Source organism: Pelodiscus sinensis, chromosome 3, assembly GCF_052426305.1.
Source record: "Pelodiscus sinensis isolate ZL-2025 chromosome 3, ASM5242630v1, whole genome shotgun sequence".
Taxonomy (NCBI): domain Eukaryota; kingdom Metazoa; phylum Chordata; order Testudines; family Trionychidae; genus Pelodiscus; species Pelodiscus sinensis.
In genome coordinates this window covers 84,957,374-84,971,700 of record NC_143054.1, presented here as the reverse complement: position 1 = coordinate 84,971,700, position 14,327 = coordinate 84,957,374, and the positions used below count along the sequence as shown (strand labels likewise).

The 14,327-nt window shown below is 40.5% G+C and overlaps 1 protein-coding gene across 3 annotated transcripts in view; it reads right to left on the bottom strand.

Annotated features, from left to right (window-relative positions):
* DSE (dermatan sulfate epimerase) overlaps positions 1-14,327 on the bottom strand; it is a 54,434-nt gene that overhangs the window by 25,652 nt on the left and 14,455 nt on the right. For 2 of the 3 annotated variants that reach the window (XM_075924012.2, XM_075924011.2), the window contains exon 2: positions 6,955-7,423. In XM_075924012.2, the coding sequence (XP_075780127.1) occupies positions 6,955-7,370 (416 nt within the window). In that variant the 5' untranslated portion in view covers positions 7,371-7,423. Of the gene's footprint in view, positions 1-6,954; positions 7,424-14,327 lie in introns of those variants that run through there. The other variant, XM_089777212.1, reaches the window with a different exon arrangement.

Sequence of the window (14,327 nt, the reverse complement as noted above, 5' to 3'; positions counted from 1 at the left end):
CATTTAGGGCCCATCAAGTAAGACTTATCTTCAGATTTTTCTCCCTGATAAGCAATGTGATGGTAAAACATTTGCATTAACAAAACAATCTGTGGACAGTGAAATATTTTGACCTCTGCTACGTAAATTTTGTCTTTCAGAATGGCTAATCTTATGGCTAATCTTACGGTAATAAGGACAGTGAATTTGTGAAAATACAGGGCACTGGATACCACAGTTTTAAGGCTGGCAGGGTTAAAAATAAATACTTCAAAAGTTTTTTATCCAAAACATAAAACTTGATGAGACTCTTATGTCTACATGATGTGGATCTCTAATTACATCACTCGTTTCTAGAATAGGCTTAGCAACCATATGGAAATAATCGTTGTTACAGATCCCATCAGCCAAGAATGCACTCCTGCTAGGGAAAATTCTTGAGGCTAATGAAAGATAAAATGCCTGGGAGTTAATCTATAACCTCCATAATTATCTTTCTTTCTGTAAGAAGTTGCCAAACAGCATACTATGGTTTAAATTTTCAGACAAATTTCACTTGTAAAATCCAAGGAAAACCAAACAAATTTTTGGATATGTGGGGTCTCTTATCTTCTTAATATCCCAGTGCATGCATTTTAAAAATGTATCCTTTGATTAAGACTGACTTTCTGCCGTGCTGTCTTTGTTCCTTACTAGAATCCAAAGGATCCTCTGTTTCTATACTATTTCCTTAATGACTGATTATGTATCTTCATTAATAGCTGTTCTTTGCCTACTTTAAATATAACCTATAGGAGAGTATCAAAAACTTCAGAGGGGTAGCCAAGTTAGTCTGTAACAGAAAAAACTTAAAAAACAAAGTCTAATAGTACTTTAAACACTAACAAAACATGTAGATGATATCATGAGCTTTCGTGGGCAGAGTATCAGTCATTAATTTTAATTAATTATAGCAGAGTCATTAATATGCTACCAACATTTCCTGTTGTAACAAACAATTCAACTTTCTGCTTAGCTCTTATGAAGGGGAACTGAATTAAGGGTTTTCCTTATTGCATATTATACATTAATTACTGTACTTAAACACTCAAAGATATAACAGTATCATGCTTTATCATAACTATACTATGGAAAAATTAAACTAAGGGTACGTCTAGACTACATGCCTCTGTCGCCAGAGGCATGTAGATTAGGCTACCAGGCACAGGAAAATGAAGCGGCGATTTAAATAATCGCCGCTTCATTTAAATTTACATGGCTGCCGCACTAATCAGCTGTTTGTCGGCTCAGCGCGGTAGTTTGGACGCGTGGGTGTCGACATCAAAGGCATTTGTCGACCACCCAGGTATGCCTCCTGGGATGAGGTTTACCTGAGTGGTCGACAAATGCCTTTGATGTCGACACCCGCGCGTCCAGACTACCGCGCTGAGCCGACAAACAGCTGATCAGCTGTTTGTCGGCTCAGCGCGGCAGCCATGTAAATTTAAATGAAGCGACGATTATTTAAATCGCCGCTTCATTTTCCTATGCCTGGTAGCCTAATCTACATGCCTCTGGTGATAGAGGCATGTAGTCTAGACGTACCCTAAGTTTAGAAAATGGAAAGAGCCTCATTCAAATTAGAATGAACTTTAAAAATAAGTAGTGAAGTTTTACTCTCAGTGCACTCTATCACGCCCTGAAATAAAGACTGTGGCACTTAGAATTACACTTAATTTATTTAATTATGGCCAAAATCGCCAAAAGTCCTGTTTTAGTTTTATGGTAGATCTTAAACACCTGAGCAAAGTGACCTTCATTTCCGAATTTTTAAAATTAGGGTGTTAATTTAGATTCAGTCATCTTCATAGAAATCACAGAGAAATCCAGGAAAGACAGCAGAAGAAATCAATTTGCCAACAACAGAACTTTGATGAAGTCAGATTTGAAACATTCCAGTCGATTGTGAATACTGTCAGTAACACAACGGCATATTAAATGAAACAATGTATCTACCCTCTCAATTATTACATCAGTGAAACTATACTAATATCAACAAGAAAGATATTTGTCTTCCATAATTCCAGGAAAATCTACTACAGGAGACCCTCATAATTCACAGAATTGGTATTCATGGTTTCATGTATTCGTGGGGGTCTCCTGTCCTGGTCTGGAGGGGAAGGGCAGGAAGCCAGGAGCTGCAGGGAACTCACTGCAGCTCCCAGCCCTGTGGTGAGTTCCCCGCAGCTGCCGAGAGCTGCAGTGAGTTCCCTGTGGCTCCTGGCCCTTGTGGTAAGTTCGGGAGCTGTGTGAAGCTGACTGGGGGGCAGGAGCTGCGGCTCCCAGTATTAGTGAATTTTGCCATTCACCTTGGAACACATCTACCATGAATTGCGAGGGCTTCCTGTATATATTTGTTTGTCTGTGTGTCTGTCTGTCTGTCTATTTGTTCAAGAACTCCCATAAATGGTAAGAGCTAGGACCCCAAATTCAGTACACATCTTCCTCTTATCAGAACTTAAAGCAAGGTTTGGTTGTGCCAGGAAAATGGGATGTGCCTGGAATGGGACTGCGTCTCATAAACCTATAGGCTACGTCTAGACTGGCCCCTAATTCCGGAAAAGTCATGCAAAGCAGGTAAGTCAGAATAGGGAAATCCGCGGGGGGATTTAAATATCCCCCACGGGATTTAAATAAACATGTCCGCCGCTTTTTTTCCGGCTTGGGGAAAAGACGGAAAAAAGCGTCTAGACTGGCGCGATCCTCCGGAATAAAGCCCTTTTCCGGAGGAGCTCTTATTCCTACTTTCAAGGAAAGTACTTTCTAAGAGATCCTCCGGAAAAGGGCTTTATTCCGGAGGATCGCGCCAGTCTAGACGCTTTTTTCCGGCTTTTCCTCAAGCCGGAAAAAAAGCGGCGGACATGTTTATTTAAATCCCGCGGGGGATATTTAAATCCCCCGCGGATTTCCCTATTCTGACTTACCTGCTTTGCATGACTTTTCCGGCATTAGGGGCCAGTCTAGACGTAGCCGTATAGAAAAGAGACAGAATCAACAGATGGGTAAAAGGGGATGGCTGGGGGTGCACTCTCCTCATTCCAGGACTGCCCCAGCTCCAAGTCTCCCACCTCCCAGGCACCCTTTTGCGCAGGCAGAGGCTTGAAGGTCCCCCTCCCCAATTTGTATGTGAACATTGCTGGCTGTTCCCCAGGGACCAAGTGGAAAGCACAGGGTTTGCTGCACTTTTCACTCTGGCTGGGGAGCACAGGGGAGCAGACAAACCTAGACTTGTCCCAGCAGGGGGTCATGTACCCCTCCCTCGGCTATGCCTGCTGGAGTTGCAGTGGCCATGAAGAGGTGCTTCTCATCTGGCCCCTGCAGTGAGAGGGAATTGCTTGTCATAAAACCAAACAGAAAAGAGAATCACCAAATCAAGTACAGTCCTCAATACAGATATAACTGAGCAAATGCTCAGAGGGCTCAGGGCAGGCTCAGAGAGGCCATGTGGGCTCAATGTATTAGTGGATAGTTTTTATGTTAATCTTGAATAATCTTATTTGTCATTTTCTTTTATTCTGTGTCTGTTACTTGTAACTATAGGGAATTGTGATTAAAGAAAAAGGGAAGCACTGACCTCAAAGCACACTGGTATGGAAAGCACAAGGAAACAAGTATTATCTCTATGCAGTGTATGAAAACAAAACAAGGCTTAAGAGTCAATGTAAATTCATTTTGTTTTCCCTCTAAAGGTTAAACCTGATCTAAAGTGACACTTACAATTCAAATATAAGAAAATCAACAAGTGCTCTACACTGAAGACAGTGCATATTAAGTTTAAGATAGCTGTCAGAGATCAAGCAACAGGGCTGGCTAATGAAGAAAAAAAATTCCCAGTTCAGACATCTCCAAAAGAAAATAGAATGATTTAGTTCCTCACCACCCCCTCCTCCCATGGGAACAGACCAAACAAAAAGATGACACAAAAATTACTATAAACTACAACATAAACAGTAGCTCACAATAACATGGGAGGGGTACATTAGCCAACTCAGACCAAGACCTTCCCTCTAGCTAGCTCTATTTCCCCTAAGGTTTCTGGAGGTTTGTTTCTTATAATCCTGTTTCCTTTGCCCCAGCTTTTCATTTGTTAATCTGCTGCATCTTTTCTCTCAGCTGTGTTTGGCTGGTCTGGCTGTCCCAACCACCATCAATAGCTATAAAACAAAGGGGTATATATTTGCTGATTTGTCCTTTACCAAGGTCTGGGATGAATGAATGCTGCAGACATTAATAAAAAGAAAACAAACAGAAGAATACACTGTTTCTAACACAATACATTCATAATTGCTCAGATATAAGTACCACTCAAAATAAAAAAAAAACAGAACAGGAAAGAGAAATGAATTTCAAAGGGAAAACAACACCAGGCAAAAACAAAAAATTCCAACATTTCTTCAAGAGACACATCATTTTTCCTGATACCTCATTAATTGAAAAGCTGATGTGTACAAGACAGGTTCAAGAACAATATGTCAAATAGGTGGTGCAAATCAGGACTGAGAATGCTTTGAGAAATAAGACATTTCAGACAGTATTTAATCTAGAAAGCAAATTCCATGTGTCATTTTGAATGACAACAATGACTTTAATTTCAAATGTAATAGATTTGATTTAACACTGAAAAAGACATCTATTTACAGTATTAAATCTTACAGATGAAGAATATAATCTTACACTTTCCCTACCAGGGAGAATGCTACTAAGAAGATCAGAAGTTCTATCACCTTATAAGAGAGAAATACTATGTGACTACTCTTTTTTCTAAATCAAGTAAATGGAGCACATACATTATATTTCCTAACAGCCAGAATCTGACACCCTTATTTACACTGAACACAATCTTTTTTTCTATCTTAGGATATGTCCACACTAGAAACATAACTCGACCTATACAGGTCAACTTGCAGACACTGCAGCAATTACTGCAGTGGCTGATGTCCACTCTACCCTCCTAGGCTGTGTCCAGACTCAGGGTTTTTTTGGGGAAAAGTAGCCTTTTTTCGAAAAAACCTCACCTGCGTCCAGACTCAAGCCGCGTTCTTTCGAAATTAAATCGAAAGAACGCAGCTTTTCTTTCGATGGCGGTAAACCTCATTTCACAAGGAAGAACGCCTTCTTTCGAAAGTTCCTCTTTCGAAAGAAGGCGTTCTTCAATGTAAATAGGGCTTCTTCGAAAGAGAGCATCCAGACTCACTGGATGCTTTCTTTCGAAAAAGCAAGCCGCTTTTTCAAAAGTTCAACGTGCAGTCTAGACGCTCTCTTTCGAAAGAGGCTCTTTCGAAAGAGGCTTGCAGTCTAGACATAGCCCTAGAGTCAGTGGCGCACGTCCTCACCGGGGCTACGTCTAGACTATATGGCTCCGTCGACGGAGCCATGTAAAATAGTTTATTCGGCATAGTCAAAGAAGCGGGGATTTAAATAATCTCCGCTTTGTTAAAATAAAAATGGCCGCTGCACCATGCCGATGATCAGCTGATGTGGCACAGCGTGGCAGTCTAAATGCGGCGCAGTTGACAAAGGAAGCCTCGTTTCCTTTGTCGACCGCGCTGCGTCTAGATTACCGCGCTGTGCTGGATCAGCTGATCGTCGGCACAGCACGGGGGCCATTTTTATTTTAACGAAGCAGGGATTATTTAAATCCCCGCTTCTTTGACTATGCCGAATAAACTATTTTACATGGCTCCGTCGACGGAGCCATGTAGTCTAGACGTAGCCCAGGAGTGCTTTCACTGAGCTAAGAGGGGCAATGTAGGGAGCTGAGAACCTGGTCTCTCAGTTCTGCTTGCAGCTCCCTACTGGGAGTATGGTTGCCCCACAGGCTCCAGGTTGTCTGCTCATAACTCCCTCCTTCCCCCCACCCCACTTGCCAGGAATGGGAGGAAGCCTCCTAGTGCTTCTTGCCCTTCCATTTCCTACCAGGAGTAGAGGGGAAGATTCCCGGTGTGTCTTGCCTTCCCACACCCCACCAGGAGCGGGGGAAACCGCTCAGGGCTTCTCGCCTCCCATTCCCTGCCAGGAGAATAATCACACCTGCGGAGCAGGGTCCAGCTATGCTGGCTCCTTGGCCTCCCTCACCTACTCCCCACCAGGAGCCAGGCTGCTATATCAATTTCACTGATAGTGGGATTCAGCAAGGAGTGCTTCTCACCCTAGATCCTGGCTGGAAGCAGTGTCCATTCTTGTCTCAGCTCCCAGCTGGGGCCAGGATCCAGCCCCACAGCTCTTCAGCGGAGTAGAGGCAGGAAGCTCTAGCTCTGCAGCTTTCTTATCAATTTCACAGCTACTGCTATCACATTGACAAGACAGCCAACAGGCAATCTAAGTATGTACACAAACACTATGTCACCCAAACTACACTGACATAAACCTTATGCCTCTTGTGGAACTGGAGTTATTATGTCAGTGTAACAGGGCACTTACCTTAGTAGGAGGAAGGCTGTAGTGTAGACACTGACATAGTTAGGTTGATCTAAGCTTCTTTACCTTGACCTAACTGTCTAGTGTAGACCAACCTTTTGTGCCTAGCAAAGATAAAAAGCCATACAATATCTTATGCGCTAACCTGGAATGAAATCCTGAACCCACGCCATAAGTGGGAATTCTATCACTGACTTCAACAGAGCCAGGATATCACTCCAGGATTATAAACTGATTATTTTGTCACAGTTAGAACTATCTGTAACAGAGAATGCTTAATGAAGACAAGAGTGGCTGGTGCACCATTTCTAATAGAAGGCAAATTAATTCTCAATATTATTTGCGATCAGACTAAGTATACAGGACAACTAGATTATGATTTGGGAGAGTCAGTACAGGCAAACCTATCAAGTTTTATATAAAAAAAGTCAGGCCTTCATACTAGCATAGTCTCATACATTCATTCACTCATTCCATTACAAGCATTTATGCAGTAAGAACAAAAAGACAAAAATCTACCAACTAGGCTGCGCTGCCATCCTTTCCATGTAATCCTTTGCCATGTTTATGGCTTCAATATTGTCTGGGTAGAGCACACAAAACATTGCCAGGGCACCCAGATTGTTGCCATAAATTTCATTCCACCGAGAACTGAACTCCTTGGGGTCCCAGGGAGGGAGATACTCCAGGGGACTAGACAGCATCGTCTGAACTGCCTCAGTAAGACGAGCTGTAATGTGCTGATGTGTAGTGGCAGCCTTGCTCTGCAAATCCTCCACCTCTTCTTTAGAAAAATAAAGCATGGGATAGCTGTCGTAGTTGGCATTGACAAAAGGAATCACAGCACTTGGGTTCTCATTGATGCTGGAGGCCAAAGCAAAGCAAATCACATGTATGAAAAACACACTGGGAGCCCCCCGTGTGTGAGTCCTCATTGTGGCATCAGATCTCCAAATCTCAATGGCAGGCAAACCATCTTTGAAATATCCTAGAGATGAAAAACAAGAGTGAAAAGGGGCGATTAGACACAATTCATTGGACAACAGTTGCCATCACCACATAGTTTACAAGAAATCTGACTCAGTCTGGAATTATAAAAAAACATGTGTGCTGTACAGATGGCTTTTAAATGATTTTTACATGGATACTCCAGATAAACCCACTCTGAGCAACCAACTTTAAAATCAGGGAAGCTATGTTTTGGGGAAGAAAGGCCCTTTTCCACAAACACTTCTCTACTCAGATTCCAGAGTGATGAGGATCCTATAATATACACAGATATATACATCTCAAAATAGAGGTTAAACTCTTGACTTCCTAAGAAACAGAATAATTATGACTATACCTAATGTAAAACATCACTGATTGTTCTAGCTAAGGTGGGGGAGGGAAAGAGAAGCAGAGATTGTGTTAAAAGCAGCCTAGAGTCTGTGCTGAATTGGCAGCTGTGGACTAAAGATTTTGTAATATAAGACGTTTGTGCTGGGGTCATTTTATACTGTGTACAAGGCCTCTAAGTTCTGACACGTCTTCGTTTAAAAAGGAAAAAAGCAAGCAAGTAGCAGAGCCCTGGCAAAGCCATGAAATAAATGGCCTTAGGGTGTGTGGAGTTGTTTCTTATTATTTTAAAGGGACTTCCATTTTGGTGTGGAAATTTTTTTATCAGTCACTAAAGAAGCAAAGCTGAAAAAAGCATATTTTTCTAAATAAATTACTGTCTTAAAATGTGTTTAAATGGAAAATCTATACAGAAGTTAAATGTGTCTATATACAGGCAATTACTTTTTTGAAAATTACTAACCCTCTAGCTCTGGGTCTCAAACAAACCAGGGCTTGGATCCCCCTGAGGAAAGTCAGGGAATTCCTGAAATTCTTCAGCGGGGAAAGGTTATAGAAAGCAGACTTAAGAAAGACAGTTTTAAGAAAATAGTGAACAGTAGTTTTCAATTATTAAAAAAAGTAGTAGTCGGAGGTAAAATAGCAGCCAAAATAAAAAATAAAATGATTTTTTCTAAGGAAAATGTGTTTCATAGATTCAGAAACAAAAATCTTAAGACATTAAAGTACAGTTACCACCTGCTTCCCCATCAACCTCAGAGTATGACAGAGGTCACAATTTTCAAAACTGAAGTTAGGCTGTTATGTCCATATTTAGACAACCTGACCCGGATTCTAAAAGCACATACAAAGTCAACGGGACTACATATGTACGTACAGTTACACATATACTTAATGCATTGTTGGACAGACCCTAAAAAAAGGGTGCTGTTCAGTACTGGGCACTTTTGAAAAATAAGGTCAGGATTCAGGTGTCTAAATATGAATGTAGGCACCCAATTTTTAAGTTTTGGTCATGCTCTGTGTCTTCTTTCACGTATGTCACTGGGATAAAAATAATATATAAGCATTCTAGTTCAGACACCAGTTTCTAGCACAATAATTCTTTTAGCACTGAGTAATGGGAGGAAAAAATGAATAGAGCATTTTAAGTGTTTTGTTACATTGCATGAATAAGTTGTGTGTCTTTTTCACAAAAGAATGACAGAATAATTGCATAGATTGCTGGGGACTATTTCTATTTTATCTAATCTCTCTCTCAAATGTATAAGTTTATCCTGCTACACTTAAGACTAATCCTGTCAACCAACTATAAATAATGAATTCCTGAAATAGAATATTCTGATAGGAAGGAGTTAAGAACCAACCAAACCAGTACATCATGTTTCAAACATAATGTGGGTTTCCGAATAGTTTTGAAGGGCTGTTTCCATAATAAAAGCCATAGTATATACCTAAAGTCCTTTTAATCCTTTAGATCTGAAAAAGGATTCTGAAGAACAAGCAACAATTCCTGATTCTAAAATAGGGAAGAATTAAATATTTTATTTATGGTCACATGTTACAGGAAATCACCCTGCTGCCCCCAGAAGAAGCAAGATACAAACATTTACTAGGCAAACTTTTCATTCCTCTTTCTGGTTCCAGTCCGGGAAAGTACTTTAAAACAAGATGTAAGCATTTGCTTACGTATGAAAATGAGTGTCTTCTTAAATCAGAGTCTCTGAATAAACAACACGGATAATATTGGAGCATTTAATAGGATCTTTGCAATTTAGATTAATGACATCTTCCTACTATCCCATCATTCTATTAACATCAAATAATACAAGTGAACCATCATTTTCACCCTACGTTTCTCAATATGGAACAGAAATATAAATGCCAGATGAATCTTCCCCCCCCATACATTTACAGTAACTATCATACAAGACTGACTGATCTGAAGATAAGCTTTATTCCTATAACAGTCTATCTTCTTTGATTATATTCAAAATCGAGACCTTAAAGAAAGTCAGTTGATACTGGTAAAAACAGTACTTTTAAATCATTCCTGTTTATATTTCATGAATCTAGCAGTAAAATATTAAATGATCATAAAGATATTATTTAGCTGAAGAGAAGACAACATATGGTATCTAAAGTTCAAAAAAGGCCCAAATCATGTCCCCTTTTCACAGGTCACAAGGTGTTCAAATTCTTTCCTCTAGACTGTAGAGCTATACTCCAGGGAGGCACCATCCACAGCAATATGGAGAGGGTCAATGGAGTAGGACCCCTGCAAGCACATGGGAATCAGTGTCTCTGTGGATGCACTATTCAAACTATGCTGCATACAACAGGGAGAGACAAAATTACTTCTCTGTAATGCTACATCCTGGGTAGGGGGCTGGACTATTCCTCACCATCCAGCACAGAAGATCAGATAGCAGTGTAGCCTTTGCCCCCTCCTGGAGGTTCTACCAGGGGGAGCATTTAACACTCCAGCAGAGATTCTGGAGGAGATGTTCCACCTATTTGATAAGATTAACACAGTGGATGTGGTTCACCTTTACGACATGCAGGGTTGTACTCAACTGAGAAGAAGTTACGATAAAGAAAGATGTTATTGTGAAAAACGAAAAGGAGAGGAAGACAGAATATCTGAGTTTCATTCCTGTGTTTGCCAGGGACCACCTTTCATCATCAGGCTAACTATTTAACCAGTCTGGCTACGACTCTGCAAAGCACTTAAGCCCATGATGAGCCAAATTCATCCTTGTTCAGCAAAGCACTGAAATGCAGTTAACTCTCAATGAAATCGATGCAACTTAAGCAAATGGGTAATGGTGTCTGGTTTTCAATGGGAAAGTCCAGTCAAATGGAGGACCAGATGGTGTCCAGTCAGATCTACTGACCAGATACCCAAAGTCTAGTTATTGAGGGCAGGGAAGGTGCCTAGTTATTATCAGCACCAGCCTCTACTCAACCGGAGCCACTTCCTACAATTGGGTGGCTACACCTCTCAGGCTCCGCTCCATAATCAAGTCCGTCCTGACTCAGGCAATGAGGGGTGGGGAAAGGGAAAAAGCAGTGAGAGGGGGAAAGAGGGGGAAAGACGTGCAAATAGGGGGGTGGGGCTTCAGAGGCAAGGGGCAAGGCCAGAGCAGGGCCTTGGGAGAAGAGGCAGGGTGGGATGAGTTGTGGCAGAAGAGGCAGAGAAGGGGAGATTCTAACACTCCTGGTGGGTGACATTTTTTAAAATATTACGAAGTTGGAAACGCTATTTGATGAATAGGGATGGACTCCACCATTTGCCTATGTGCTTTTCTAAATTGGAGCTTCTGTACTTAAGAACTCAATTAAAATATACTTTGGAACCATTCTAGGTGAAAGAGTCAACATATTTTACAATTTTCTCCATCTGTCTAATGGGGATATTTCTCTCTCCCATCTTACATGGTTGTTAAAAGGCTAAATTAATCTACTTATTTATCTGCCTATCTTCAGATGCAGGGTGCTATTTATGTAAGAGCAAAGGATAGACTCTGGCTTTAAATGGTAACAATTATATTAATAAATGCATGTATGTTTTAGATTCACAATTGGATTAATTTATAAAGTAAAATTAAATTACTGTAGTAAAATTAATTTATTTTAAAAATTAACTTCTATAATGCTGAATAACCCTTAAAAGGACAGTCAACTGATTTATATTGTTTGTGTTTTGCTCTCTAATGTGTGTGTTTTTCTAAGATGTTGAACATTACAGAAATAAATCAAACTATTTTGCAAATGAGTTTAGAAACCTGATTATTTAAACAGGTGAGACAATTCCAAATTTGTTCAGATAAATGATAATTCACACTATCAGATAACCATAGTAAGAGTCAATACAAAGATATCTTGCCAGTTTGTTAGACAGAAAGGGTAGGATACAGGTTAGTCAATAACTGGGATCCTATTATACACTATTATTTAAATTAAGAGAGGTGCCTTAATGCTTCAGAATGTGACACCACACTGTCACCATATACAACTTAGAAGCTAAGCTTTAGGAAGCCACTAAATATTTCTGGGAAATCATTTTTTTGTCTAATTAGTAGGAAACCACTGGCTGATATATTCAAGGATAAAAAGAGGGCAAAAGTGCTATAAACCTATCTGGGCAAGAAAAAGGTTAATATACCAATGTATTAGTAGTCTGAAAGAGCAGTTTCCAGTGAATCACAATTAGTGGGCAGACGTACAACTGTAGCCAAAATGTGTCATAACATTGATGGTCCTTATTGAGCTGAATATTGCTGTATACATACTGCAAGTCTTCCAAATAAGTTTGGCTTGATACAGCATTTAAAGTAAAAATAAGAGGCAAGCTTTATTCTAGTCAGAAAGAAAATTTTTGCACTGAGCTTACATGATGGGAGAAAGGAAGGTCTGTATAGGTAGGGAGCCTTGTAATGTAACCTCATTTATGGTAAAACCCTTTAAATAATCTGACCTTCTAATAAAAACCTCATTGTCTTTAAAAACAGAAAATATTTAGAGCGTCATGGAACTACCTTTGGGATTATATACTGTGACTGTTCAAAAATGTTACTAAATTTCAATGGGAGTTTGGCTGGCATCACAAACTCAGAATAAAGCCATACCTGTCCAAAAGCTACTGACTACCTTGCTAGCACCAGCTACTGACTACCTTGCTAGCACCATCAGCTCATTTCTTATACGAACAGATGTATTTAATGGACATTAAGTGCTCAGAAGAAGCAGTACATTATGGTACAATTGAAACAGTACTATAGTTTTAAATGATGCTCTCAAGTCATAAGGAAGAATGTCAAGTTCTACAGAACTTGTCTTCTAAAAAGTGGCTCCTGAGTTTCAGGGATATTGTTTTTGTCATTCTGTTCTTTAACTGTAATAAAAGAAAATTTCTTGATACCTTATTCATAGAGATAGCTTCTATTACTCAAGGTAATATGTCTCAAATCCTGTCTTCAATTACACAATGATACTTCCCATGTAATAACTTAAACTAATGGTAATATCAGCTAATTAAACAACATCAGAATACAAATCTTGAAAACACACACTCATAGCCAGATAAAAGAGTTGAGCAAATTTTAGTGGGAAATTACCTAATATCAAAAACAGCTGCTTTTTTACACTGGGTGCACTGTGTTTCTTGTTCCACTAAAAAGGCATGCATAGACATCCTTTTGCACAAGTGCTAATAGTTTCCAATAATACAGTTACTCCTCCCAAGTAGTGGTGAGTTAGGTCACAGATAGGGTATGTCTACACTACCCCCCTAGTTCGAACTAGGGGGGTAATGTATGCATACCGAACTTGCTAATGAAGCCCGGGATTTGAATTTCCCGGGCTTCATTAGCATAAAGCCGGCGCCGCCATTTTTAAAAGCCGGCTTTATGCTAATGAAGCCCGGGAAATTCAAATCCCGGGCTTCATTAGCAAGTTCGGTATGCATACATTACCCCCCTAGTTCGAACTAGGAGGGTAGTGTAGACATACCCATAGAGTGGACTTGGACCACAGGTTTCAAAAACTAAGCAAATCTTCCTGTATGTACAGGTTGCAGTTTAGTTGCACTGATGATAATGGAAATAACTGTAGTAAATCTTCCACATATTGGCTGGAGAATTGTTTGGCCTGCATTGGAAGCTCTCTGACTACTACTGTCTCGTTAAGAAAAAAGAATTTGATATTGGTTTAAATAATTTTGGCAATACAGATTTAAACATGAAAGAGAAACCAACTCATTTGATCTGACATCTACAGAGTTTAAGAACTAAATAATACAGGTAAGGAGAACTCTAGGGACTTAATTCCTTGTAGGAGCCCCACAAATGTGCATGTATCCCATGGCAAAATTAAACATGATATAGAGAGAGGGCCGAGGAAAAGTATCATCTGATTCCATACATATTATAACCTAATTATCCAGACTCACAATAGTTAACCAGTTCAAATAGCACTAGAAACACAGTATTTTGTGTTCCTTAAAAAAAAAAAAACTTAGGATGTGACACTTGGACACGAAATTCAGATGTTCCAGTACAGTCAGCAGAATTCTTCTCTTTCGTTCCCTCTCCTCCCCTCATTTCAACCATCCAAAACCAGTAACTAAACTTGGGAGGGCAAAAAGGAAGAGTGCAAAAGCACTGCTTCCTAATCCACAACATATCTAACATGGCCCACTATAGGCTATTGCTTCACTTAAAAGTTTTTCCTGCAGGACGACAGAGTGGTGTCATCAAGTCCCACTTGAGTGCGACCTTGCTGCTTCCTCATGCCACTTGGAATTGCTATTTTAAACCAAGCCCCTACTCCCCTTCCTCTACCCCCACCCCACAGGGCTTTCAACTCCAAGAAACATGGCACAGTAGCTGGCAGACCCCACATTCAGCCATGGCAGCTGAGGGGGGCGGGGGAAGGTACGGTGCTTGGGACAGCAGCCTGGGGACAGGTGCTAGGAGCAGGGCTCCCAGCCGGGCTTTGTGCCAGCAGCAGGCTCTTGGGGGCTCCCCTGCCATCAGGCTCTTGGGGAGCTG